Source organism: Meleagris gallopavo, chromosome 3, assembly GCF_905368555.1.
Source record: "Meleagris gallopavo chromosome 3, MGAL_WU_HG_1.1, whole genome shotgun sequence".
NCBI classification, from domain to species: domain Eukaryota; kingdom Metazoa; phylum Chordata; class Aves; order Galliformes; family Phasianidae; genus Meleagris; species Meleagris gallopavo.
In genome coordinates, this window is record NC_139406.1 from 42,903,360 (window position 1) to 42,930,957 (window position 27,598).

Sequence of the window (27,598 nt, forward strand, 5' to 3'; positions counted from 1 at the left end):
CTGGAGTCCCTGCTACTCTATTAGCTGTTGGCTTTTACAAAGTGGGTCCATCTGATGCAGACTGAAGACCTGGGAAGTTGGTTGGGCCCTGGCTGATTGCCCTTGGAAGGGCTGCCCTCTCTGCCCTCTCTCTTGGGATGCTCTTTTCTGGTATACATTGACACATGTGAGAGATTTCTGTAGACTTGAGATGTAGAACTATGGAAGTGTGTATGTTTCCTCCTTAAACCAGAAGCAGTGAGTTTCTCTTAAGTGCCTGTAAGCAAGTGAAATGATCCTTGAGTCCTGTTACAGTAGTAAATTCTTGGGTGTAAAATAAAATTACAGTTTTAAAGGGAGTAAATTCCTCGTTTGAGTTACAAGCTATCCAGGGTGGAAGAAGTTAGGAAACACAATGTGTTCACTAACTTAGGCTCATTTTTCCCACATTTCACTTGTTTGGGGATAGTAAATTGTTTTTGTCTGTGTGTATGTGTTGGCTGATGGTTGGACTTGATGAATTTTGCTGGTGTTTTCTATCCTAAACAATTCTATGATTGCACGTATGTATATATGCATTTATGCTTACTATCCCAAAGATTTCACACAGATGAGAAATGAACTCCATTGGCCTTCCACAGCACCTTTTCAGAGGGATTTTTTTATTTTCTATTTTCTCTGCAGGGATTTTATGCTGATATGAAGCCTCTCTTGGCCCTCTGACCAAAACCTACTGTCCTCACCTCCGAGAGTAGAACTTAGCCACTGGGAAAGACTCCTGTGCTGATACTGCAATGCTGAGTCCCAGCTTGACCAGTGTGAAGAGCCGTCCTTTGAGGAAGAGGATCTATTTCCTGCTGAAACTCGTGTGCTTTGTCAGCTCTGTGCTAATATTTTGTGAATTTTTCATTTATTATGTGGTAATTTTTCAATGTCGATGGCCGGATGTGAAAGGTGGGGCTCACACAGGTAATGAAGAGACCTCAGCTTCAGTCCTGAAGGCCATGTTTTTAGCTGATACTCACCTGCTTGGTGAAATCAAAGGACATTGGCTGGATAAACTACGAAGGTAGTAATTTAATTTTTGGCATGATCTCTATCCTGTCTTTAGTTTTTAATGGTAATTAATGGAGCCTGAGAACTTTGATGCTCCAATCCCTTTAACTGCAGAGAAAAGGAAGCTGAGAGATATTTATAGTAGAAGAATGGGTGGCAAAATCATGTCTAAAACCAAAGGTAACCCAATCATGATTACTGCACAAAGCTGTATTTTTGTTGTTGTTGTTGTGGTTTTGGTTAAAAAAAATGCTGAAAAATTACTGATTCTATCATGATATGAGCCTTATAAACTTTTGCTGAAGAAATAATAGTGTAGTAAAACTCATTCAGTAATTTACTATTCTAATAAATAGTTGTTTAATGGAATTGCAGTAGCAATAAACCAACTTGTCATTCCTTTTTGCATGATTTCATTCTGATCTTATTGCCGTGGAATTACCCACACCAGGTAGGAGGTACCTACAGCACTTAAACTCAATTTCTGAGTATTTAAATGAAATTTCATGGCAACATTCTCAGTGTGTAGGAGCCATCTTCCCTTTCCTGAAAGGCTGTGTTCATGTATCCAAAGTGGGGGATATAGAAGTTATGCATTGATGACCGGGTGCATGTTTCCCCTCCAGGGAATGGCAAATGGAGAGATCTTTCCAAACTGCTTTGTGGTTACTGCAGCCAGATATTGTTTTTATTCTGGGAGATGTCTTTGATGAAGGAAAATGGGACTCACCTCAGGTATGACATGAACAGCTCTCTTGTTTCAAAAAATGAGGATTTCTTGAAGGAAATGGATGGCAGAAGAAAAGAGACTAGGTATGCAAGGCTTTGTTTTATGTTACTTGCTTTTCTACTCATAGAAGTTTGTAGTGTTTTAGATATGAATTGATGTGTTGTGATTTTCCTTCATTTTTAGTAATATCTTGGCACTTTTCAACTGATAAAGAACATAGGAAACGTGAGCATTTTACTGAGTGCGTGCTTCTGTATTATCCTATTCCTCCCATGTTGTGGAACAGCATTAATTTCTTCATTTTCTTCCTGCAGGCATGGGCAGATGATGTCAGGAGATTTCAGAAAATGTTTAAGTATCCAGTTACTACTGAGCTGGTGGTTATTGTTGGGAATCATGACATCGGGTTTCATTATGAGTAAGTCCTTTTGGTGCAAGAGATACAGCAGCGCCAAGAGTAGAATGTCAGCATGCATGCAGCAACTGGTTTTGTGTCTGGATGACTTTCTGTGTTCATGTAAAATACTTTTGATCAAATGAGATGGCATTGTAATTTAGAGCAAGATCTTAACAAGTACTCACCTGCATCACACAATGCACCATAAGAATACAGTTTAGGACAGGTTTCATAGAATCAGAGCAGTTGGAAGGGATCTCTGGATATCATCCAGCCCAACCCCCTGCTAATGCAGGTTCCCTGCAGTAGGGCACATAGGAAGGTGTCCAAAAGGGTTTTGAATACCTCCAGAGAAGAAGACTGCATGACCTCTCTGAGCAGCTGTTCCAGCACTCCGTCACCCTCATAGTAAATAAGTTTTTCCTCATGCTTAGATGGAAGTTTTTTGCATTCAGTTTTGTGCCTGTTGTTCTGTCCCTGGGCACCACTGAAATGAGCCTGGCCCCATCCACTTGTTTCCTGCCCTATGGATGTTTGTACGTGTTGATAAGATTCCCTCTCAGTCTTCAGTTTTCCAGGCTGAACAGCCCTGGGTCTGTTTTCTCATAGGGGAGATACTGCAGGCTCCCAATCATCTTTGTAGCCCTCTGCTGGACTCTGTCTAGAAGTTGTGTCTTTCTTGAATTGGGGAGCCCAGACCTGGACACGGGTCTCCAGATGCGGCTTCGCTGGGGCAGAGCAGAAGGGTTGGATCAGCTCCCTCCCTCAACCTGCTGGACACACTTTTTAATATGCCCCGGGATCCCAGCGGCCTCCTTGACCACAAGGACACACTGCTGGCCCTTGGCCAACCTGCTGTCCACCAGGGATCCCTAGATCCTTTCAGCACAGCCCTGTGCTCCCCTGGGACATCTGTGACTGGGACAGGACACAGCACTGTTGGGCTCTGGGTGTCACTGTGCTTGCTGGATGTTCTAAGTAACGCAGCAGCAAGCTGTGGGAAATGGCTTAAAAATTGCAAAGCAGCCCTGTCAGATTATTTAAGCATTGATTATATTATTATTTATTATTATACACTATTATTTATCTACAATGCCAGTCTCTTACCTCAGTTGTATTTTTATTCTGTGTTGCAGAATGACCACTTACAAGGTGCATCGATTTGAAAAAGTTTTCAACTTTACTTCAGGAAAGCTAATAACTCGAAAAGGAACAAAGTGAGTGTGTATATATATATATACATATATAAATGTTCTGCCCAGCTGTTAGTGGAAAAAGAGAATGAGAACTGGAATTGAATTGCTAATGACTTGAACTGCTAAGTAGGGGAATGCTTCACTTAAATCTGATTATTATTACTTTTACTTCATACCTAGCTTGTGTTATGTTCAGGGTGACACACTCTGTACAAACATACTTAGATCTGCAGGGAAGCTTTTGCTTGGTCAATTTTCTTTCAAATGGAAAAGTACTGAGGAGTTGGAATGACATTCTTAGGTTTGTATTTGTACTTCCTCACAGCTGGTAATGACCCGTGGCTGTAAACAGAGCAGAATAGGAGTCAGGAAAGAAACAACCAACTCCCGTGCTTGCAAGCTGAAAGTTTCATTAATTTTAATAACTTCTTTGGTCGTTGTCTGAGGAATTTGGGAACACAGCAGGTGTTTGGCCACAGGGTTCCCCACATGGTGGGGTCATGCAGATGTTGTTTAGGCTGAGGCCCTGAGCACAGAGCTTGGTGCCAGAGTTGATATGTGCATGCTCTTCAGTTGCTGTTTTGAATCATGCAAGAGTCTGGGAGAGACAGCAGCAATGGGAGTGTGGCAAAGCATTTCTCTTTAAACCTAAGGTACTACAGGAAGAGAAGAGCCACTGCTGCTCTGCATTTGGCAGCATGTTAGGAGGTTATCATCACTCATGGGAATATAAGATCCAGAAACAAGGAGGTTGCACTGCTTAATTAAGCAGACGTTTAGCATATACCAAACAGGTCTAGCAGTGATGGCTTTTTTTCCCCAGGAAGATCTACGAGCTTCACGAATGCTCAGTATAATGCTGTTTATTATGTAGATGTAGGGTCCTACAGATACTTACTCCAACAGGTTTAAATCAGTTCAGGAACATCTCTGCATCTCCTTTCATACAACAGCACAGCAGAATTCTGGCTGCCAGTGGCAGGCAGGCTGTATGTCTGCTCTCCTACTAACCGAGTGCTGCATTCTGCAAGGCTGCAAGGTATGAACATGAGTGCTGGAGGCAGGCAGCTAGAAGGAATGGAACATCCAAAAACCTTTGCTGTTGCCTGAAATGCATGCAGAGAGAGAAGCAGAGTTTTCCTTTCTCTCAGAATTCAGTTTAGTTGACTTGTAACATTTCACTCAAATACTGCTTCAGTATCTATTACAGTAATTAAGATGGAGTAAACATAAAATACAGCAGCCAGTATATGCAACCTAATTAACGACCAATTAGAACGACCAATTAGCCTACAAGACAGGCCAATAGCTACAGGATGGATACTTGAAAAGGATTTGCAATGTGTGACATTAGAAGCTGCAGTGTTCTGCAGTTTTGCTCAACTGTGTCCCATTTTGGAACCCTTGCATTTTATCAAATAAGGCTTATTCTCATGTGCATGAACAGCAAACACCTTCCTGTCCTCACCACCTCTCCCTCTCAGCCCACGGTGTGGTGTTTTCCAGCTTTGTCATCGTGAACAGCGTGGCCATGGAGGGCGATGGCTGCACCCTGTGCCGCACTGCAGAGGCGAAGCTTGTGGCACTTTCTCACAGACTGAACTGCTCCCAGCAGGTAAGATCTGCTGAAGGCATGGTGATAGCCAGCAGCCTGCCTGCTGTGCTGGAAATGTTGATGCTGTAGCAGCAGTAAAGGTGTAGTGAAGGCTGTTGTCTGAAATAAACCTACTCCCATTCCTACTGTAACGCGTTAGCAGAGCTCTCCTCATTTATTATCTTAGCCTGTTAATGGTGCTCACTTCCTCGTTATTGCTGTCAGCTAACAGAAGCTTTCTTCTGATCAAATAAGCCATGCACTTCTATTTTTGCTCACTGTTCTGCTCTATGTATCCTATTGTACTTTTCTGATTCTGCTCTGGTCCTGCCTGGTTAGCCTGGAAATGTTTCAGGGTATTATTTCATCAAATCCAATTGCTTGCTTCATCCCTCTACACCCTCTCATAGGAGAGAATGCCAGGTGGGTGGCATCATATGCTGCATTGACAGTCAGTCTGAAAACATCTCCTAGTGGAATAACTGCCTAACCCTAAATGCTGCATCTCAAGCTGCCTTCAATCCTTGTGCCCTCCTTGTGCAGTGGGAGCCTGTGGTTGCTTTCCACCTTCAGGAAGAGTGCAGCTCAATTCACACCATGTTGTGAACGGGAAATCAGAGCTTTCCCCTTGTACCTGCAGCAGTCTCCTAGAAGTTGGTGCAGTATTTAAACACTGTATTTTGAGCTGGTACTGCTTTTCTCAAGAAAGGAAATAAAACAACTGAAAAATCCAATACCTCAACCTGTAGCTGTTGTGTAAGTCCCTTCCCCACTCCTTTGGTACACAGAGGTGAGGACAGTATGTATGGATTGATTTTATTCATAGGAACCGAACCATCCCGAGAAGAGGTGCAGTGATGCAGAAAAGCCTCCAGCTTCACAACCAATCCTTCTGCAGGTGAATTGGGGATGGGTGAGGCAGCGTGTCAACGCGCTTCGGGTATTTACGACTTTTCTAGAAAGGGTGTGTCACTGACAACTCATCCTCACTTTGCATTTCATCCAGCATTACCCTCTCTATCGGAAAAGTGATGCAGAATGCAGTGGAGAAGATGCTGCCTCTCCGGAGGAGAAGACCATCCCATTTAAAGAGAAGTACGATGTGCTGTCTCAGGAAGCATCACAAAAGGTTTTCTCTATCTGCAGCTTGTGTATTAGTGGGTGGGTGGGTGGGTTGGAGAGTGTCTGGGTCCCTGGCAACCCACTGGCTCGGACATTCTGGAAAGGGCAAACGTTTGCTGAAATGAACTGCCCCTGGTGGCTCCTGCTTACTGCGGCCTCTGAGAGGCTGCTGAGTAGAGCTGTGGATCTTAAGGGTCAGTGTGATCTCGGCCTTGATTCTGCATGTGGTAAGTGCAGGTACTCTTAAGCGTGCTGTGCCACTGTTATCTCTAGTGTAGTGTTCTGTAGTTTATATAATGTGGCTATTAATGGCAAACCTAGCAGAAAGCCCTGTTTGACAGTACTGCTTCAGCTGCAGGAGTAACTTCAAGAACATGTGAAGTTGCTGTATGCTCCAAAACTGTGTTGGTGTTTATCTCCTGCTGCATAAACGTCTTCACTCAAGATGGGCAGTACAGGGTTCTCCCATGGATGAGAACACGCAGTAGTTTTGTTAAAATGATATTTCTATCTATCTGCAATGCTGAGAGCATGCTGTTAGCTTTGTTTTTCTGGTCTGTGTTGATAGAAAAAGCAGTATTTGGGTCTTCCCTGATTCAAGACCTGCATGGATGCTTTCCTGTGCAGCCTACTGTAGGGAACCTGCTTTAGCAGGGGCTTGGACTCCATAAACAGGGGTCTGTTCCAACCCCTGCGATTCTATGACTGATATTGCACTGCCAACGTAAGCCTAATGGAAAACAGAAGTTGATCCAAAACACTCCCTAAGATTGTTAGAATTCCCACATTTTCATTCTGTCAGAAGAAGAAACGGGCCATGCGTGCGGTTTCCTGTTAGTTACGGCTTACTGCTGTGCTTTCCCATTGCGCACTGCAGCTGCTGTGGTGGTTCCATCCCCGCCTGATTCTCAGCGGGCACACGCACAGCGCCTGCCAAGTGCTGCACGCGGGGGGGATCCCGGAGATCAGCGTCCCATCGTTCAGTTGGAGGAATAGAAACAACCCTAGTTTCATCATGGTAAGTTTTTAATTATTATCTTTTTTTTATTTTTGTCAGATAACTCTCATAAATAAATCAACATGGCAGTCAGCTATATTTTAAAACTGATTCTACCTGTAAAAACAAAAAATAAAAAAAATTGCCTACCCACCCGACCCCACTCAGTACACTGCGTCCACTTTATAAAGTACAGCTGTGGGAGCCACATTCTATGTGGTACAAAGCAATGCTGTGAAAGACCTAATCAGTATATGGGTACAAGCATCTGACATTTGCTTATGATGAGGGCGCGTTGTAAACTGTTGACTTGTAAAAAAGAATCAGTATTGTGCACCGAACAGTAGAAAGGCTCACGTTACTCAGCTGATTTACCCACTCTAAACAAAGACCATTGCCACCCTGAACTTTCACGTGGTGGTGGTGGCCTTCAGCCTCGGGCACGGATCACTTCACGTAGGGAAAGCGTTGCTTGCGTGCCCATGGGCCGCCTCTTCACATCCAGTCTGCGTTCATGCAGTGTTGGTTCTGCTTGCACAGGCAGTTCCAGTGCTCAGTATATCGTCAGAGGTAAATCAACACATTCCCCGGGAGAGAAAGAAAACAGAACTCTGAGAAATGTGGAGTAAGAAGCAAAACCTGCACGCTCTTTATGGAGTAGTCTGTGACTAAGGGGGCAAATCTTTAAGGTGTTTTTTTACTGTTGAGTTTAGGCTCCTTAATACACAGATAACCCCAACCTTTGCAATTCATTTTATGCTACTGTTAATCTTTCTTGTTGAAAATTAGTTGTGTTTAGTCCATATTTCTGAGAGCAGCTGACTTTAAACTATGTATGCTCTCTGCACATGCCAGACAAAACAAGAGGTTGGCCAGTTCAAGTAACATCCTCCTCATTATAGTTTTAGCTCAGCCTCAGGCTGCTGTAAACTTGTATTAGATTTCAAGCCAAAACCCAACAAAGTTCTCAGTTGTTTAAGCTAGTAGTAGGCAATTTGGATTAGTCAACGTGTATTTTGTAGTCTGTAATGGGTAGGAAGAGGGCCTGGGATGAGGAAGGGGCACATTCACGAAGTCTAACTCGAGCCCAGAAAGGCTGCCTCCAGGTTGCTTCCCCGCAGCTGGAGTTTGGATTCTCCTGAAGGCTGAGCTGAGGAGGATCCCAGCTCCTTGGTTTCTCTAGCTGAGAAGCAGGCAGATTGGTGCCTGGGCTGATGCTGGCCTGCTGGCTGCTCCAGTTAGCACCCAGCACTGCCAGTACAGACTCTTCAGCCCCCTGGAGAAGGCACTGGTACTGGGAGCACGCCCCAACCCTCTGCCCACAACACAGAACTTGGGAGCTGCCTGCTCTGGTGCAACTCCCGCTGTGGGACCCACTGTAAGAGCGCAGTGACACAGTCTGTCTTTCTTTTCCAGGGCAGCATAACACCAACTGACTTCTCCCTCCACAAATGCTTCCTTCCACATGAGAGCAGAGTCTTCGCTATATACTGGGCAGCAGGAGCCCTGCTCATCGTCCTGGTGCTAGCTCATTTTCAGCTTCTCACTCCACCATTTTATTTTGCTCAGCGTTTAATCAGTAAGCATAAAGCAGCATGAAGAGCCAGACATCTGCATTCAGTCACTGAAATACCAAAGCTGAGAACAGTCAAACATCAGACTATATTCATGCCAGCAAATGACCTAATTTGATTGCTAGTCTGAAGGCAGGTTGCATTTACACATACCATAGAAGTCCTATACAGCTGATATGACTACTACAGGATAAATAATTAACTGAAATGAACGTTCCATGCTGTACAAAAATACTGTATTCTACAATCAAATGAGTCCTTTTCCTGCTATAATTTTTGTATCAAATATGTATATTAAAAGTGTAACTGTACATTATGTAAATCCTGTCACCTCATCACTTGTCTGCACTAGTGTCACACCCTGGTGAAGGCTCAGTGCTGCAAACTGGAAACGTTTCTCTCTTTTATTGCTGCGTGGCCCTTCTAGTGTCACACATCTATTTGGTAGGGTCAGGCAAAAGCAACATACATCGGCACTGAGAGATGCAGATTTCCATAACCTTTTTAGAATGTCCTACACGAGGGACAAGAAACCTTGCAGTTCCTGTCACGCTGAACTATTGGACGGCTGCCATTTAGCATCTACCAGACAGCAACATGAAGAAGCCTCGCAGATCCAGTTTGCTGGTACAACACCTGAAACCTGCTTAAAACAAAAGTAGGTTGACACCTCAAGCTGCTATTTTTAAAAAGATGTGCTATGATGGGCTTAAAAAAGAGGGCCCTATTGCATCCCAGAGATCTGTGTGGTGAGGGGCCCTCCGGCTGCCGCTCTGCAAGAAGGAAGGTCAAATACAGCTGCAGTAACACTGTCCTGGGCCTCAGCCCCCAGCTGCAGGCAGGTGCTAGGGGCAGGCGCCTCCTGTTCCAGGCTCCCGCAGGGCTGCCAGCTCTTAGCGTTTCTGTAGTGTCCCACTGCGAAGTGCAGCGGCTCTGTGCTGGGGAGGTGGCAGCTGCAAGGAGCCCCCGGCCGGGTGGCAGCACTGGAGCAGAGCTCAGCACCTCTGCGCACTGTGCCTAAGGGACGGTGCGACAAACGTCACTGTGTCTCGCCACCCACCCCAGCAAAGCTCCTGCTGAGCCCTGCTGGGCTGGTAGCTCTTGGGGCAGGGGCTGCTTCTGAGGCCAAGACCGTCTCCTGTTACTTGTCCTGGTACTTTCATTGGCGCAGGAAGCGAGAGAATCTCTGCATTCAGGGGTTTTGTTGACTAGCTCAGTCCACCCAGCCCTTCGCTTTCTGGGAAATATCTGATGACTCAACTTGCACGTATGAAAATCTACACATTTCTGAAAAGAAAAAATGGTCATATTATCGCGTCTAAAATGGGGTTGTTTGTCATCAAATAGAAACAAGGACTGCAGTGTGCCGCAGTCTGACTTGAATTTGAGAGGTGGTGGCAGGGGTTTGTAACCACCAGTGATGCTTACAGCAAAACACTGATCGAAGCGTCGAGTTGGAGGCCAACGTCGGGAACGTGTCAGCTCTTAATCTCTCCCTAACTTTAAAACGAGGAGTGGGAACGGTCCAAGTGTGGTAAAACACTCTGTGAAGTAATGTAGTCTAACACTTCGCTAGGTTTCTGTTATTGCAACTGTAATTTTAGACATTTGTACAGGTTATCTTGGACACAGGAAAAGTATATAGTCACAGACAGAAAACACCTATGTATAAAATATAAAGCAGTGTTATAGTTACTAAAAAGGACATGCCTTATTGCTACAGCAATTCTTGCTTTTATATATTGTACTGTACCACAACTTGTTTTTGAGAATGTCATTTGCATAAATTATTCAAGTTTGAGAAATATTCACACATTTTGATTCTACAATATTTAAAATAAAACAATTTTCTAACGTGTCTCTTTATTAAAAGAGAAATAAAAATGTCATCTTGTAATTCTCTTAGGCCAGACACGAGGGTCGATACAACTTTTTGTCTTCTTTCTCGCTATTTACTTGCACAATGAAAGCCGCTGTTGGTACAGAGATCGAAGAGCTCTACAGAATGGTGCTTTGCACGTTCACAATCGGTCTGTGCCATTGTGAAGTTCTATGAATGACCGAAGAATTACCGAACATATTTTCTAAACAGAAAGGAAAAAAAGAATAATAATAATAATAATAATAAATCCTCGGTTCCCATTAAAACAACACCAGGTTGCAATTTGGACACTCGAATGAATTCCAATGTTTTAAAGCTGAGACTTCGAAAGAGAAAGGCATGTTTGCTGCAACATCCGGTGACGGTAATACCTCACTGGGAAAGGTAAGTGGTTAATTTGCATAATTTATAATTTTTATACTAAAGAGCATTTTTATATAAACCAGAAAAAAACCCCTAAACTCTACAGATAAAGTTCTTACCTCCAGTCATTGCTGCAGGTAAGGTTGACATCAAGCTGTACAGCGCAATCAAAAACATACTTACATCTTAGCTCATTTTACAGGTACAGCCATAATCAAGGCACAAAGATCTTCTACAAGTATTTTTCTTCAATAAAGTTGTACAAAATAATATTACATTTTACAGTCTGTACAATATAATAAACCAGCAGTAAAACAAAAAAATATATATAGGGAGAGGACCGTCGTCCAAGAATGATCGGAACGAAAAGGATCATTTGTGGACAGCACAAACAACGTAAGTGAGGGCGGTCAATTTTCTGCCTAGATGCGACAGGCTGAAAAGGAGCTGTGATTCAAACGCCTGAGGTGCGCAGAGACGCTGAGCTCCGGAACCCCAGAGAAATTGCTTTGTCTTCACTATTCCTCTCAGTATCTACTCTACTTCCTGCGCCAGTAACGGCTTAAAAGAGGAGGTCACCGTATCAGTTGACCTGCAACTCAGAAATGCTAAAAACTGTGACGGAGTAATAAATATTGTGGTGCTGCTACATTGTGTGTCTACTTCCTCGACAGTATTTAATAACCTGATACAAAGTGCATTAATCTTTTTCACCCATCAAGTACTCTTCAATGTCACGTTAAAAAGGAAACCCACACGGAGGGAGCGCCGTGACTTAGCGTCGTCCAGCCAACATCCCGCTCCGAAGTGGCACTGACCCACCGCAACACACCGCGGGTCGCGCTCGCTTTCAACAACAAAACCCGAGGGAACAGAGGTAGCCAAAGGGCTTAGTGGAATGACGAAGAAGTGGCATGTCAAAATAAAGCACAAAAATAGTCCCAAAAAGCATGAAGGAAAACCAACCCAAACTCGCTTCAAATCAGCTTTAAGGTTAAATAATTAAAGTAAACCAAGTGAAGAGACTGACATTTCTATAGTATATTCTTCCACCCTGTGTGGGGTAGTATCAAGAGAAAGAGTAAGGAGCAAAGAATTTAAAACCACAGGTTCCACGGCGATCCCCTCACAAGAGTTCGTACTGGCGGAGGTGCATCCTCTGGATGATGTCCCTGCAGTCGTTGAACACTCTGCGGATGTTCTCTGTGTCCACGGCGCAAGTGAAGTGCGGGTAGCAGTAGTGCCGGCCGTCTCCGCTCGCCGTACTTATCTTCTGTGGAAACAGGCAGGGAGAAGGGTTAGGGGTCCTGCTGGGGGCTGCTCCCTACCAGTTTCTTCTCCCAGTGACGCGTGGCCTTACTGGAGACCCAAAACCTGGGAAATGGCACATCATATACCTAACAGCTGAAATTAAGAAAAAAAGGAAGGACTTCAGTGTTCCAAAACGAATCACAATTTTGAAATGGAGGGAAAAAAGAGTGATGCATGATACTATGGGATTGGTGTACTGGTACTCTGTTCATCACCACACAGCAAACTCGTGCTGTGGGCAGTGCTGCATCCTGCCACCGTCTACCCTAGCAATTATTTTCTCTCTCTTTTTTTTGTAGTGCCATTATGTGACACATTTTTGAACTCCTGAAGACTTGGTGTCACTTCTCAGCCCGAAGCACGCTGGAATTCCCAGGACAGCGGCTGAACTTCTGTGGAAAAGCAGCACGCACACAGAGCCAGCACACATCACACCACTCAGAGTTATATGTTCACTGCTGCACAACCCTTCAGGCTGCTAACTGAAGCTCCAGCATCAACCGGATCTCTGGTTAGAATGCCCCAGCATCTTACACTATGTTAAAAAATGCCACTGTAGGACTGACTGATGTAAATCCATCCTGGATCATACATCTTGAAGACTATGCATAAAAGACGAAGGTCAATTCTTGGCATAATCCTTTGGTAAATCCTCCCTGAATGTTGTTACAAGTTCAGCGGCTAAGCAACAAAAGGCAATGCTTTTTTTCTATCTGGACAATGCTTTTTCTCTCTGTACTGTAACACAGAGATTTGTTTTACCCATGGGAGAGGCCTTTCAATACGTACAGCTAGATATGCAAATGACTGACATTTAAAAGCAACGATTTACATAATTAGATCAATAAGAAGTTGCAGAGATTTGCAGGAAAACAGAGACACTCTACGCTGATTAAACAGAGGGCTTCTAAATATATACTAAACAAGAATTTCATTTTACTACGCTACACTTTCTACCTAGCTCAGGGATTACCCTAATGAGAAGTACAAATTTAATACCCTATTCAGTTGCTGGGTCAGTTGTTCAGACCATATATGAAGCATGAAGTACACTAAACAATAAAGAAATTGAAAAGTTTTACAAATTACCTAAATAGTGGCAAAATTCTGAAACTCAATTAAAATGCTAATTCTGTTTTTCCACGTGCAGGGTATGGCTTCCAGATCTGCCAGAAATGTTTGGGGACATCTTGTAACTCTGGGGGTAACCAGAGCCTTAGTGCTGAACAGACAATGCCATGCCTGGAAATCAACAATGGTGCTATTATAGAAGCACTAAAAAGTGCAGTAGTGCCTCTGTTTTTAATGCATCATCTGCTTTTCTCTTTTTTTTTTCCCCTTGCAGATCTACATGATGGTAAAATGCCACTTAAATGCAATAAGGAGAGTCCAGTTACTAGATCTTTTTCTTTGGAGGAAAAAGAAGAAAAGTTGGCCCTAAGATGATAGTCCAGCCTATTTTTTTTAGATTACTGCTTCTAATTACTGTTGTTTTTAGAATCTGAAAAACTGAGAATCAGAAAAACTGATCAGAAAATCAGAAAAACTGAGTTTGGAGAAGATTTCTAAGATCTTCCAGTCCAACTATCAGCCTACCACCACCATGCACTCTAAGAGTGTCCCTCAGCACCTCATCATGAATCACCTCCAGGGATGGTGACTCTACTTCCTCCTTGGGCAGATGGTTCCAGTGCTGTGCCACTCTTTTGGACAAGATTTTCCCTAACATCCACTCTGAACCTCTCCTGGTGTAACTTGAGGCCATTACCTCTCATCCTATCACTGTTACATGGGAGAAGAGGCGCACCTCCATCTTCCCACAACCTCCCTTCAGATTGTTGTAAAGAGTGACAAGGTCTCCCCTGAGCCTCCACTTCTCGACTGAACAATCCCAGTTCCCTCAGCTGTTCCAGACCCCTCACAGCTCCATTGCCCTTCTCTGGACACACTCCAGGGCCTCAATGTCTTTCTTGTAGTGAGGGGCCCAAAACTGAACAAGGCACTTGAGGTGCAGCCTCACCACTGCAGAGTAGAGAGAGAGAATCACTTCCCTGCTCCTGCTGGCTGCACTATTTCTGAAACAAATCAGGATGCCATTGGCCTTCTTGGCCACCTGGGCACACTGCTGGCTCACATTCAGCTGGGTGTCAACTAACACCCCCAGATCCTTTTCAACCATGCAGCTTTCCATCCCCAGGACTGAGAGTACACTCAATCCCCTTATCCAGATCATGATTAAAGATATTAAACAGGACAGGCCCCAGAACTAGGTGACCCTTATGGAACACCACTAGTGACCGGTGGCCAGCTGGATTTAACTCTATTCACCACCATTCCTAACCCAGGCACCCTAGAGATCTGCTTTGAGTGCTTGCAGGGATGCTCGACCCTTTTGCACTGAGCTCCACCTACTTCTGCAGCCTCTAGCTGCTGCAGTGCTTTCCTCCTCCTTCAGGCAGTTCCCTTCAAGCAGCATGATCTCAGCACACTGCAATGAGCACAACAGCATCTCTGCACAGTGTGCTTACAGCAGCTGTTTGCTGGAAGGAAGCAAGACGGTTTACAGGCCCAAGCCCTACCAATTTAATAACATTCAGTCTTTTCCTTGTGCTTCACTAAAATAATTGTTCTTTCATTAAGTGCTTGCTTGTGCTTATCTTGCACAGCCAAACCCTATGCATCGCTGTTCTGGTGATACCTGATCAAAGGATCAATTTCTAAGACTGTAGTCTTTGTGCCCTGGCAGGTCTCTCATTTAAGGATGTTTGATATCTAGGGGAGGGGATGACAGTTTCCAGCGAGGAGACAAGCTTCTGTTTGAGGCAGCTCAGACACTGCCTTTGAACAGCAGCTCCCGCAGCTCCAGAAACAGCTTTTTAAAAACCAGAATGAATGGGAGCGGCCATGCACCTGATTTAACAGGGGTTGCCTTCATACTGGTGGTGTATTAAAATAACAGCAGACGGAGAATGCTGTGTACAGAACACCAAAAGTGGGAGAGGGAGGATGCTGAACAATGAGAGATGAAGAGCATGGGAGGAGAAAGGATGCTCCTGTGCCCTCTGTCCTTGTCAGAAGGAAGGGGAATTTCCTATAAAGCACGTTTCCTGCAATGGCAGACGCCAAAGAGAAAACATTGCTGCTTACAGCAGAGCTGATGGGCAGCCCAGCAGCAGCGGTGAGCTCCCTGCCAGGCCGCACCCAGCATTTTCCATGGTTAAAAATTAATGGCTCCAGTTCCATCAGGACAGCTGAAGGCAGTGGATGCCACGGGCAGCCACACTGATTCCAAAATTGGTGGCCAATGTATTTTGCCTTCCTCACGCTCACACATTACTTTGCAGCTGAATTTGCTGGAGAAGATTTTATATTTATCCTCCTTTATTCAAATTATTTGTTTTAAATTTACCTGGAACACAAGAGCATGTGTATCTACAGCCTGGTGAGCTGAAGGGGAGCTTTAGGGTCTTGAAGCAGTTATGATTTTCACATAAATACCTGACTTACGCATACCTGATCCCACAGTAAGAATGATAATAAAAGAATAAAATCAGACTCCTTTGAGTCATGGCTGAAAACATGGCAGGGCAGGACAAGGTCATAAATGAAAAGACTTAGACAGAAATGAATACAAGCAGAGTCAAGAAGGCTACAGGCTGAAAATGAACACCTCTTCCTTCCAGTCCCCCTCTGCACTGGATTGTTTCTCCCTTTCCCCTCTGGTCACAGGGCCACTGACCTCTGACCCTGGCTGCCAACATTAAGAAGGATGCACATAGGCTCTTCAGACCACATATCTGACCAGAAATGCCTCACTCACAAGACTTCCTCTCAAACCAGTGCAAGGTTTCAAGGCACTGTTAAATGACTACATCATGTTGAAAAATACAAAGCACAAAGCCAGGAGAGAGACACCTGAGAATTCCTCATGTAGGAGACACTCTCTGCCAGACCCACTGCTGCCGGCAGTGCTGGGCCCAGCCCAAACTCTTATCCTGCAGCAAAACCCATAGCACCTGTGTCTGCCTCTGCAGATGCATAGCTGGCTTTTCATGTGGTTGCAAAGCCAATGCCTTCTTCCCTCTCTGCTTGGTTTGCAGGTGGCCTCCTTAGTGAGTCATCAAAGGTGAGCATCTTGCCCTTGGTGTATTAATTTGCACAAAAAGTTGAGGAGTCTTGCCCCAGTTTTCTTGTAATCTGGTTCTCTTGGACCCTCCTTCCAAACTGGACACCCTCAGTGTCATCTGCTTCACAGCATTTTGGCACTACTGCAGAGAGATTTGGCTCACAGTGTTCTTTTTTTGGTAACTCTTATTCAACACAGTGCAATCTGATTATTTTCCTCATAATCAGGAAGGTTAAGGCAGTGAATGGAAATCCCAAAAGTGCGAACGTAATTAATTGCTTCTTTCTTTGCTGTTGATTCAACAGCTATAAATCCTAACAATATTTGTAAATGCATAATGACTTTAAACATCTTCATTCTAATGATTAAACTTGTTCTCTCGAACAGTCCCATACAATTTCTATAAGTAGGGCAATATTTAAAGTTCTAAGACTTAGTTCTGGTCTCCAATCCTGCTTAGCTAGATTGACTTGGTATGACTGAAGACATGAGTTATTTTGGATGAAGCCCCCTGGTTCTGGGAAGAAGCTGTGATTGCGTGACTGATAATTGCTTGTATCCAAGAGACAGATAGGAGACAGGTGACTTTACAATAAATGGGCAGAAAAATGTGCAAGCACTGGAGAACGTTCTGTTAGACAAGCAGCTGAAAAGAATTAGGGAATTGCCAGACATTCCCCTCTCCTTCTAGCTTTCTGCAAAACCTCGCCAGTTTTCCCTAAATAAACGATGCCATCTGCCAATACTTCCTATGATAGGATCATACATAAGATCAAAATTACTCACTAAGAACTCATCCCGGATGAAGAACTTGGCTCTTGTGACTTTGGGGTCTTCTCCTGCATCTGGTGTTGCTGTTCAATTAAAAATAAGTTATATGAGAAACAGGAAAGGCAATCAATTTTCTCTTTTTCACAATAAAAGATTTAGTGAGGAGGAAGTAGTCCCTTGATACAGAAATTAAAATACTGAATATCCACAGGAGACTCTGGATACACAATTCTAAAATGGAAGGGCACTGTAAAATCTGAAATAAATTTCTAAGCATTTGGTATCTCTCAGGGACCTGAACATTACTGATGTTTTTGCAAGTGTCGTTTCTCACACGTGAAGAGGTTTACTCACATCTGTAAATTTGTTCACATAGGTAATAAAAGAAGTGGCAGTTGGGATTTATCAGAAAATATGATTACAAGAACAGCTCTCTGGCTTGTGCAACACGAGAGCACCTCTGGAACAGAGATTCTAAAGCCAGGAATTTGGGTTTAAAAAACCAGTGCAAGATTCAGTGCATGGTTACATTTGAAGAAATGCCATAGCATTACAAATGCTTTATAAATACGTATTTTTCTTCCAGGCCCAACGTGGGAAGATCACTTAGATGTACTGCCACTTAAACATACAAAGGGTCCAAGATTAAAATCTTGTTGTACACAAGACTCATTACTTGGTACTGTCTGTCAGGAGATTAAGTCATCTCTATCTACCTCTGTATTTACCCTAAGTGTGAAAATTAAACAGTGCAGGGAAGAGAGAATCTATTCACTTCCCTTTGGCGTGGTTTCTCCTTGACTAAGATACCACATTAAATGCTTTTAAGCGTAATGTGATAAAGGACAGAATTTATCTGAATATGGAAATATTTTCTACTCTTTTCTGGAGCAGCAGGGGCAAACAGAGAGCAGCTGCATAACCAGTGGCATCTTAGAGTTCAGTGCTTTTGTCCTTAAATAACATTGTCTAAAATTAGGGAATAAATGAGCAACCATGGGTTAAAGACATGAAGGCTGCTTCATGTGTTGATATTCTGGATCACTCAGGATGTTCACTGCGAAATCCTGCTGAGAAAAATGAAAAGCTACCTTATCCTGGCAACTTGCTTACTATGGGGAATATTCATTTTAGTAATTTTCCCAAACTCTCAGTTTTTATGGAGTCTACGCTTGGCACAGAGAGATTCGTGTGACAGTGACTGAAGATTTCTGAAACCCCCAGGGTTATAAAACTAGTGCCCGCATAACTCAGATTTTGGGAAAGTTTATTTATCCTCTGCATTTGAAACTCATTATTAGACTCTCAATGTTTCAGCCTGAATGGAAGGTGCACACACCTCATTATTACCCTTACTTCTACAACCTAAGCTGCTGTTGATGGGCAAAGGAGGACGTAAGCCATGTCTCTGCCAGACCCCCCCCAGCACCCAGAGCCTCCTGAGCCTGGGGCAGCACAGGGCCATGTGCCACGTCCTCGGCATCCACCGATCCACACACAGCACAGGATGGAGCAGTTGCCTGACCTCACACACAGTGAACAACAACATGTGTGTATTTGTGAATGTGCATGTGTGTGTGTGTGAGACAGAGATGAGCTATGGAACGGGCTATCCCAGCTAGCCAAATCCCTCAAGTGGTGAAAAATCTTACCATCCTCAGGTACAGTGTAATGCGCATATTCAGGAAAGTAATCTTCAATTTTTGATTTCCCTGCCAAGACTTTTTCAGCCAGCATGTCCTGCTTATTCAAGAATAAAATGATAGAAATGGTCCGTAACCACCTGTCAAAAACAAACCATATGTTTGAGTTATCTCTGACACATTTATCACAGGAAACACATCACACCAATGGAAAATTTACTGGTTGTCTCTATACGCAGTATTTAGAACTTGGTTAACAGAAAAAAAACGGAACTGGAATTATTATTTCAGTTATTATCTGGGCTGATAGATGTATTTATAAGATCTGTGCATACATTTCTAAAATCTCCAGTAGATACCACTGAAATGAACAGTCTTATATCACTGTTTTCTAAACTCGATTTCTGAAATTAAGTTTGGAAAATGATGGCAGTTCCTGAAATTTGACATTCCTGTCTACTTCTCTGGGTTTTGCTGAACCAAGAGACAAAGGCTGGAAAACTGCACTGTCTTAACTAATAGTTCATCCACACAAAGGCACTGTTTGTTAAGATGGCTTGTATGACATCCAATGAATCAAAAGTAAATAATCTCTCTTTTTAACCAGTTAGTACCTAACCATCATTATGACAACGTAGCTTTGGGACCTGGCTTAGTGTTTTTCCTCACCTTACCATCAGTCACCACTCAGTGTAGAGCATCCTAAGAGCTTGTATGCTAGAAACTTTTAATTACTTAATCCTGTGTACTGTCATTACTTATTCACCACTTGGAACAGATTCATAGTGCTATTTGGTTACGTATCCATGCATCACTCTGGCCACTGCACCTCATAGCCTAGACCTGCCTTGGGCATTTTCTGAATAGTCAATCTGGCTATGTGCTAAAAGGAATCTGAATCTGTAGGGAGTTGGATTGTAGCTGAATTTGCAGTGGGAGAAGAAAAGAAGTGTATTTTACCTATTATTCCAGATACTTTTGAAAAGGTCCAGGGATTCCCGTAGTCTGTTTGTGTTATTGTCTTCCCTTATTACCATGTTGTAGCTGCTGCAAGCCACAACAAAGATTATAGCCGTGACATCTGGACAAAGCACACAGAAGAAAGAAGGGAGAGAGAAAGGAAGTTTCTGTTATCGCAGCACATACTGCTCATGGTAATACTGCCATTGCTCCCCTATTGCCCCAGAGGCCTCAAGAAAATATTTATCATGTTGGACTTCCACATTAGTGACACACTGTGTTCTCAGCGTCAGTACAACAATACAAATGCTGAGCTGCTTGCTCCGCACAAAGCAAATTTGAAATTAAAATGTGGAACATTTTTACTTACCGTTAAAGCATTGGATCCATTTTCTTCTCTCATCTCTTTGGCCACCTACATCAAACATGCTGTTAAAAAGCCATAGGATGTTATGTCACTCATGTGCATTAGGAAAGTAACATGAAGCATGCATGCAGCACAAGGATTCAGTTTATGAATCTGGCAGCTTTGAGGACAGTGGCAGTAAAATAACTGCCTGACGGGAAGAGAGGTTTGTGGCTTCTGTGCTGCATGCCAGAGCACTGCCCCACTCCACCTGCCCCACGCCCCCAGGGAGAATCACCGAATCACACAATCCTTTGAGTTGGAAGGAACTTTTAAAGGTCACCTAGTCCAACTCCCTTGCAATGAACAGTGACACCTACAGCAGATCAGGTTGCTCAGAGCTCCATCGAGCCTGACCTTGGATGTCCCCAGGAACATGGCACACATCTCCTCTCTGGGCAACCTGTTCCACTGCCCTACCAGCCTTACTGTAAAAAACTTTTTCCTTATATCCAGTCTAAATCTCTTTTAGTTTGAAACCACTTCCCCTTGTCTTACCACACTCTGCTAAAGAGTTTGTCCCCTTCTTTCTTACAGCCCCCTTTTAGATACTGAAAGGCTGCTCTCAGGTCTGCCCAGAGCCTTCTCCTCTCCAGGCTGAACAGCCCCAGCTCTCTCAACCCATCCTTGTAGTGGAGGTATTCTAAACCTGGTATCATTACTGTGGCCCTCCTCTCAATGCACTCCAGCAGGTCCATGTCTCTCCTGTACTGAAGACTCCACATCTGGACACAATACTTCAGGTGAAGCGTCACCAGCACAGAGCAGAGGGGCAGGATCACCTCCCCTGACCTGCTGGCCATGCAGCCCAGAATACAGTTGGCTTTCTGGGTTGCAAAGACACACTGCTAGCTCATATCCAGCTACTATCACCACTACTCCCAAGTCCTTTTCGGCAGGGCTGTGGTCTATCCTTTTGTCCCCCAGCTTGTATTGACAGTAGGGGTGGCCACCACCTGGGTGCAAGAATACCGCCAAATCCATACAAAAAGAAAATTGCTGGCCTTTGTGGTGTACAGAAATCCACATGGTATAGATGGTTGGGGCTACTGTATTATGAACAAACAGAGGTTTCATCATCTTTTGAAGTGTGGTAGAGAGAGTACATGCGTTCAAGGAGAAGAACACAAAGGCAGCTTGTCCCCCATCAGCACAGCCACCTTTCTGGATGAGAACCAGTGTGGAGGTAGCCTGGCAGTACCCTAACAGAGATGCTGCACAGCACAGAGCTTGCAGCTCTCCAGAAGGAGAAGAAAGAAGGAGCAAGACATTTAAACTGTACCAGTGTTCAAATTGTGGCTTGTGGAATAACACTAAGTTCTGTGAGATCTTATCCCAAAAATATGAGCTTGCAGTGCTATCTAAATGAATGAGTTAGTAAAAACGGCCCCACAACAGAGCAGCACTAATACATAACTAGTATCATCTTTTATTTTTTCAGTGAAGTATAAGGGGATTTTACTGGGATCTAGGGAAACAGCAAAAAAAAACCACCTAAACCAAACAACCCTGACATTCACCCTATGCCCAGTTATGCCAGGAAGACATGAAAACAGACATCTGAGTTGTTAAGATTAGTAAAATATTCATAAATCATTACTAATAGACTTACTGGAAATTTACTTTATCTACTTGAAACCTTGTTTCAAAAATCCCTGATGTCAAAACTCTGCATCGTAATAGGTCCTGAAAATGAGAACATGGAAGCTGATTAGTGACATTCTTTTCTATCCTTTTCTTTGATTCTTTGTTTTTAAATGCATGCTATAGTATTTTCCATGAAAAGATATGTTCTGATTAATTAGAGTTCAATCAGACTTGCTGGTATACCTGTGTTTGTCCATTCTGACACAGCAGATACACAAATATCATATTTGAATCTAGCTTGTGAATACCATATGCGTGTTCTCTTTAGTGCACACTGAAATCTATTATTGTCACGCAATCTTATATGTGACGTGGATAACGAATGCTGAAGTTACATAAAACTAAGAAAACATGTTGTCCGTATTGTAAAGTCAAGTACTCAATTGTAAGAAAACTCCAGATTTACAGTTGCCCAGGCAACATTAATTCTGCCCTCTTTTGTAGAGAATGAGACAGGAATCCTATCGAAATAATAGCTTGTGACTAAGTAATTAAAGCTCTATTACAGTGCACAGGGGAACAGAATTTAGGTTGCAGGTAAATCTGGCATTTCTTTCTTATTTTTCATGCTAGCAGTACTTTATAACTTAAATAACATTTTCTAATAATTAAAAAAATGATTTTCTAGGTTCTCAAAGGAGGTAGGCAAAAGCAATTTATGGTGCCCATCTCAAGCAACTGGCTCACTCTGTGCCATCACCGTCACCAGCGGTTTTTTAACCTTGACTACCCAGCACTGCTACTGGAGCAGAAGTTTTCTGCCTGCCAAATACCAAAGGCCTCTTCTGATCTTTGGAGACAAAGGACATTTCTTCCCAAAGGAAACATCAGGAAAAATTTTGAGACAGCTGAATAATGAAGCCACTGCCAAATCCTCCTATGATGAATGACTGCTCAAGGTAGAGAAAGACCCTGCAAGAACAAACAGGGCAACACTACAATAAATAACAAAAGGAAAAACAAGGCCTTGCTTTGCTGACATCTCCTGTCAGCAGGGTGATATTGATGCTAAAGTCAGACCACAAGGTCTATATGGAGTAAATTTCAACACAACTGCTTTTGTTTTAAAATGTATGGAGGGCTTTAATAATTTATTCTGTATCAGGTTGACTACATGATTTTGCTTTTTATTGCCTTCTAATTCAAGACACTTGTCTTTGTAATTGGACAGGCTTGTGGTTATACACCTGAACTGGTAGGAGTTCTGCTCCACATGCCTCCCTGTCTGATCTCTGGCAAGTAACTTTATTTCTCTGAATTTCAGCCCCAACTACACAATGAGAAATGATGATCATTATTAGTTCTTTTTAATGAGCTCCCGCTCCTTATACACCTTGAGTAGACAGACTGAATTATCCAGGGTAGGATTCTCCTTTACTATGTGTATTTGCAGTTTATCACATAGGTCACAATCTTGACTGAGACTACTGGATAGCAGTGGGACACTGGCACTGAGCAGTAACAGCCTCAGAATGTTTGCTGAGAAGACAACCTGCCAAGGAAACCAGGCCGCTCAAGCTCAGGGAAGCCATATGATGGAGGCGACCTGCAGCCATGCACCCAACTAAACCCCTTCTTACTCCAAGGCCGCACCATTTCAGCCTTAATTCCCAAATGCTTTTGCCATTAGTGTACTGTATCAAGATCTATCAAGATACCTGGAAAAAACTCATGTGACTACGTCCAAAATTTTATAAATCAGCAACCGAAAGCAAATATCATGGATGTGTGTGCTGCAGCTGTGTCTCAATGTGGAAAGTGCACTGTCCTGCAATTAAGGCTTGAACAGAAACTATCCTGCCTGCAGGAGACAGGCACAGGATGGAGAGAAGGCGTCTGCATGCACATAGACAAGCCCCGAGGTCTACTGCTGCTGCTGGTGTTCCACCTGAATTTGGACAGAGGACACCTCTCCTTCTTGGTTTCCATCACCTCCATCACTGAAATACAACACAGTTACTGTGTAGTGAAGGCTGGTGATGGAAACTGTAGACTTCTACATTTATGTTTTCACAGAATCACAGAATGGCCCGGGTTGGAAGGGACCTCAAGGATCATGAATCTCCAACCCCTGCCACGTGCAGGGTCACCAACCTCCCCATTTAATACTAGACCAGGCTGCCCAGGGCCCCATCCAACCTGGCCTTGAACACCTCTAGGGATGGGGCATCCACAGCCTCTCTGGGCAGCCTGTTCCAGCACCTCACCACTCGCTCTGTAAAGAACTTCCCCCTGACATCCAACCTAAATCTCCCCTCTCTCAACTTAAAACCATTTCCCCTTGTCCTGCTGTTATCTACCTTTCAAAGAGTTGATTCCCCTCCTGTTTGTAGGCTCCCTTTAGGCACTGCAAGGCTGCAGTGAGGTCACCACACAGCCTTCTTTTCTCCAGGCTGAACAAGCCCAGCTCCCTCAGCCTGTCTTTGTAGGAGAGGTGCTCCAGTCCCCTGATCATCTTTGTGGCTCTCCTCTGGACCCTCTCCAACAGCTCCCTGTCTTTGTTGTACTGGGGGCTCCAGACCTGGATGCAGTACTCCAGATGGGGCCTCAAAAGAGCAGAGTAGAGGGGGACAATTACCTCCCTGTCCCTGCTGGCCACTCCTCTTTTGATGGAGCCCAGGATACCATTTGCTTTCCGAGCTGCAAAAGCACACTGCTGGCTCATGCAGAACGTGAAGGAAGAAGAAATAACAAAATGTATTACAGGAATCACGACCTACATATAGCAACATAAAACACAAGCTTACAACATTGAAAAGCTTCTTCTCCTTTAACATCCGTTATTTCAACTGCTAGACTGCATTTTGTAATTATGTGGTTTGCTGCATTTCAGCTGCTGTTGAGACTAAACCAAATTACATAAAGAATCTGTACAAATGGTTGTCTTGGTTCAGCCCCTATCAGATTAATTACACTAACCTGATCTGTGGGTGTGTAGTCATCCATGCTGACGCTGTCGATTCTTTCTAAAAAGCTGGAAGAAAAATAAAAATGCATTTAGATACGTAAAATCCTGTCTAGTACAGCACATTTTCAGTACCTTTTCTGGTTTAGATTTCAGCTGCAAAGTAGTACACAAGTGAAATGGTACATGTATGAGCCCAGAGCTTTACTTACGTTGCTTGCGGTTCTAATTTCTGAGCCAAACAGCTTTTTACCCAGGTACTGCTTCAAACCAGTGCTTTTACATTTATTGTTAGGTAGCACTCTCAGACAGACCAAATGCAGTACAATATCACAATTTGGGAGGTCCACTTAAAAAATACTACATCTATCTGATGTTTCCTGCATCTGATCTGATTGAACACTGCAACTACAGCTTAAGAACTTGAAAACAAAACTGCATGATGTGGAGGTTAACAAGTCTTGACTCCTTACAATGCCAAAACTCAGTAAAATGCATACGGTGAGTGAGAGGAAAGAGAACTAAAAAAAAGGGATACCACATTCTCCAATGATTTTAAAGATCTTCAAGCTTTAATTCTTTTCTACATGTTAGAATAGCAATAATGAGGATATAAAAATGGGATTTTAAATGCAGAGCTAAAATAGGCAAGTTCTCCTCCCTCACTTTCACCCATTTCTTACATTCTGTGTGAGCCCAGATGGCTCATTTTCCCTGACTGCCTGCATGACTTAAAACCTTCCTTGAATTTCTGCATTGTTATTTGGTATTTGGCAGTGAATGTCCCACTGACTGACTCATCCTTCTACAGTATTACCACAATTTCTTTATCAACTGGCAAGTTTTTTTTCCCCCTGATTTTACTAGGGTGTGCATGTGGAATTTATTTAATTGCAGTGGGAAAGAAGGAGAGAACAGTGAACTCTTGCCTGCCAATGTGACTCACTGCTAACACCAAGGTCACACACAGAGACCAGTTGAAAACATACCTCTCTAAAAGCCTGACTGTATTTCTCATAGTACTTTCCCACGGATACTAACTGAAAGGAAAAGAAAATATGCTGCATATACATTTACTTATACTCTTTTTCCTTTTTGAACCCCCACTGTTATAACAGGAAAAAAAAAAAAAATCCAGTATGTACAGCCTGGATTATCAAGGTGTGATGTTAAAACACCAGGTTTAAAAACTGCTTGTCTAGCACAACACAGGGGGTGCCTAATGACAAAATTATCCTGAATAAACATGACAGAAGAATCATCTTTTTACTTTATATTTTTTACTCCTCACCCATCAAAAGCAACCATAAATTTCTGTGAAGGTACATCTTTGTAGCAAGCTATGGTCACCATGATGAAGCAGCTGCACTCAGGCAAAACCTGCTCAGAAGTTATTGCCTTGAGAACCCCAAGCAAGTCTCAAGCTTGCAGCACACAATAAGATGAAAAAAATGGCAACCCTACTCCCATTAAAAATGCCTCCAAGCTGAACCTCCTCAACAAGTACTCACTGTCCTTAGCAAAGCTGTATGGGTAGCATTCTAGTTTCTCCAATCTGTCCTGACATTTTCTGTCTAGTTTATAAACAGTTTGATATGGTTAATACTGTGGGCAGAGGCAAGTGTTTGTACACAAACATGACCCCATCCTAAATCCCACTAGACTAAACAAATCAGTGTTTGTTGCAGAAGCATTACTGCTGGAGCTGATATATAAATCATATCTTGACTCTTCAACACCGACGTCATGTTGGTAGCATTGATCCAAAATCACAGAATCACAGAAAGGCCAGGGTTGGAAGGGACCTCAAGGATCATGAATCTCCAACCCCCCTGCCACATGCAGGGCAACCAAATGATTACGTAACTTGGTAGTTAGCGCCAGTGCACACCTCTCCCCTGTACACACGCATTTTAGGATGGTCACTGATTGTTAGCATTGGCAGTTAAGTTCTTGGTATTGGCCTAAGTCATGTTCCAAGTAAAAGAATATGTTTCAAGCATGCGTAATGGGAACGCCACAGGTAAGAGACAGCTTTGTTCAACAAAGTGCTTAAAAAAGATCAGTTTAGATAGCTGTAATGTTTTATGCTTCTAAGGCTGTTGACCACACGTCATCTAGTCATCTACACTGAAATGAAGGCAGTGATTTACAGGGTTCTAAATGCTAACCACTCTATCAGGTTGCAGTGATATCACTGGCACCCAATAAATCAACATCTGACCACTATTCTGGGCTAAATTTCTTAGCTTTACCTAACATTAACTTTTCTGGTGTGTGATGGTTTCCTAGGATTTCTTTTGGAAGTAAACTGAATGTGCACTGAGTTTTGTAGACTCTGGATTTCTTGAAGGGAAATCAATTCTTGAACATCTTTCATAGAAGCTCCTTACTTGGCTAATTAGCACAGAATCAAAAAATAGCTCTGACAGGCAAGTTTCTGTACAAGTAATAGATTCCAGATGAGATAAAGAGTCAGTACTTCTAAACACATTAGCTTCAGTCTCACTGCTGTATTAAAATGTGAAAACAATAACATTTTTTTTCTAAATAACATTAATTTCTGCTAATTCTAAATGCCTTTCATAATTATGGTCTGGTGTAATATACACTCTTATGTATACGCAGCCTCAGATGTTGCATACACGAGCAAATTTACATGACTAAAAACTCAATATAAAGTGCTTAAGATATGATGATTCCTAAATTTCCACTCAAAGGATCAGTGTGAGGAAAACAGAATAGCAGAGAAAGGAATAAAAATGGACATCAGCATCACCAATCCTCTCCTTTTAACTCATGTTTTTTTCATCTGAAGGATAGAATTATTTTGACAGAACCACATCTTTTCTCAATCCTGACAGATCTTCTACTTACGCATCTTTTACAGAAAACCGTACTCAATACTGACGATAATTCTGCAACTGTTTTGCATGTAA

At 43.1% G+C, this 27,598-nt stretch overlaps 2 protein-coding genes across 6 annotated transcripts in view; one reads left to right on the plus strand and one right to left on the minus strand.

Annotated features, from left to right (window-relative positions):
- The first annotated feature begins 773 nt into the window (after positions 1-773).
- Positions 774-8,967, plus strand: MPPE1 (metallophosphoesterase 1). 2 transcript variants are annotated; one of them, XM_085220755.1, is made up of 9 exons: positions 774-1,048; positions 1,662-1,770; positions 2,080-2,183; positions 3,299-3,379; positions 4,865-4,973; positions 5,779-5,850; positions 5,959-6,081; positions 6,952-7,092; positions 8,488-8,967. In XM_085220755.1, the coding sequence occupies exons 1-9, from the start codon at positions 774-776 to the stop codon at positions 8,668-8,670; spliced, it is 1,197 nt and encodes a 398-aa protein (XP_085076881.1). In that variant the 3' UTR covers positions 8,671-8,967. The 2 variants fall into 2 exon arrangements, with proteins under 2 accessions (XP_085076881.1, XP_031408712.2); XM_031552852.2 differs by having other exon boundaries at positions 900-1,848; positions 1,949-2,183.
- The window catches only part of GNAL (G protein subunit alpha L), a 178,389-nt gene continuing 157,884 nt past the window's right edge, over positions 7,094-27,598 (minus strand). For all 4 annotated transcript variants that reach the window (XM_085220750.1, XM_085220753.1, XM_085220752.1 and 1 more), the window contains 7 exons: positions 24,674-24,728; positions 21,720-21,793; positions 20,072-20,130; positions 19,702-19,822; positions 18,751-18,881; positions 17,114-17,181; positions 7,094-12,163 (listed from right to left, as the gene is read on the minus strand). In XM_085220750.1, coding sequence (XP_085076876.1) covers positions 12,017-12,163; positions 17,114-17,181; positions 18,751-18,881; positions 19,702-19,822; positions 20,072-20,130; positions 21,720-21,793; positions 24,674-24,728 — 655 coding nt within the window. In that variant the 3' untranslated portion in view covers positions 7,094-12,016. The remainder of the gene's footprint in view (positions 12,164-17,113; positions 17,182-18,750; positions 18,882-19,701; positions 19,823-20,071; positions 20,131-21,719; positions 21,794-24,673; positions 24,729-27,598) is intronic.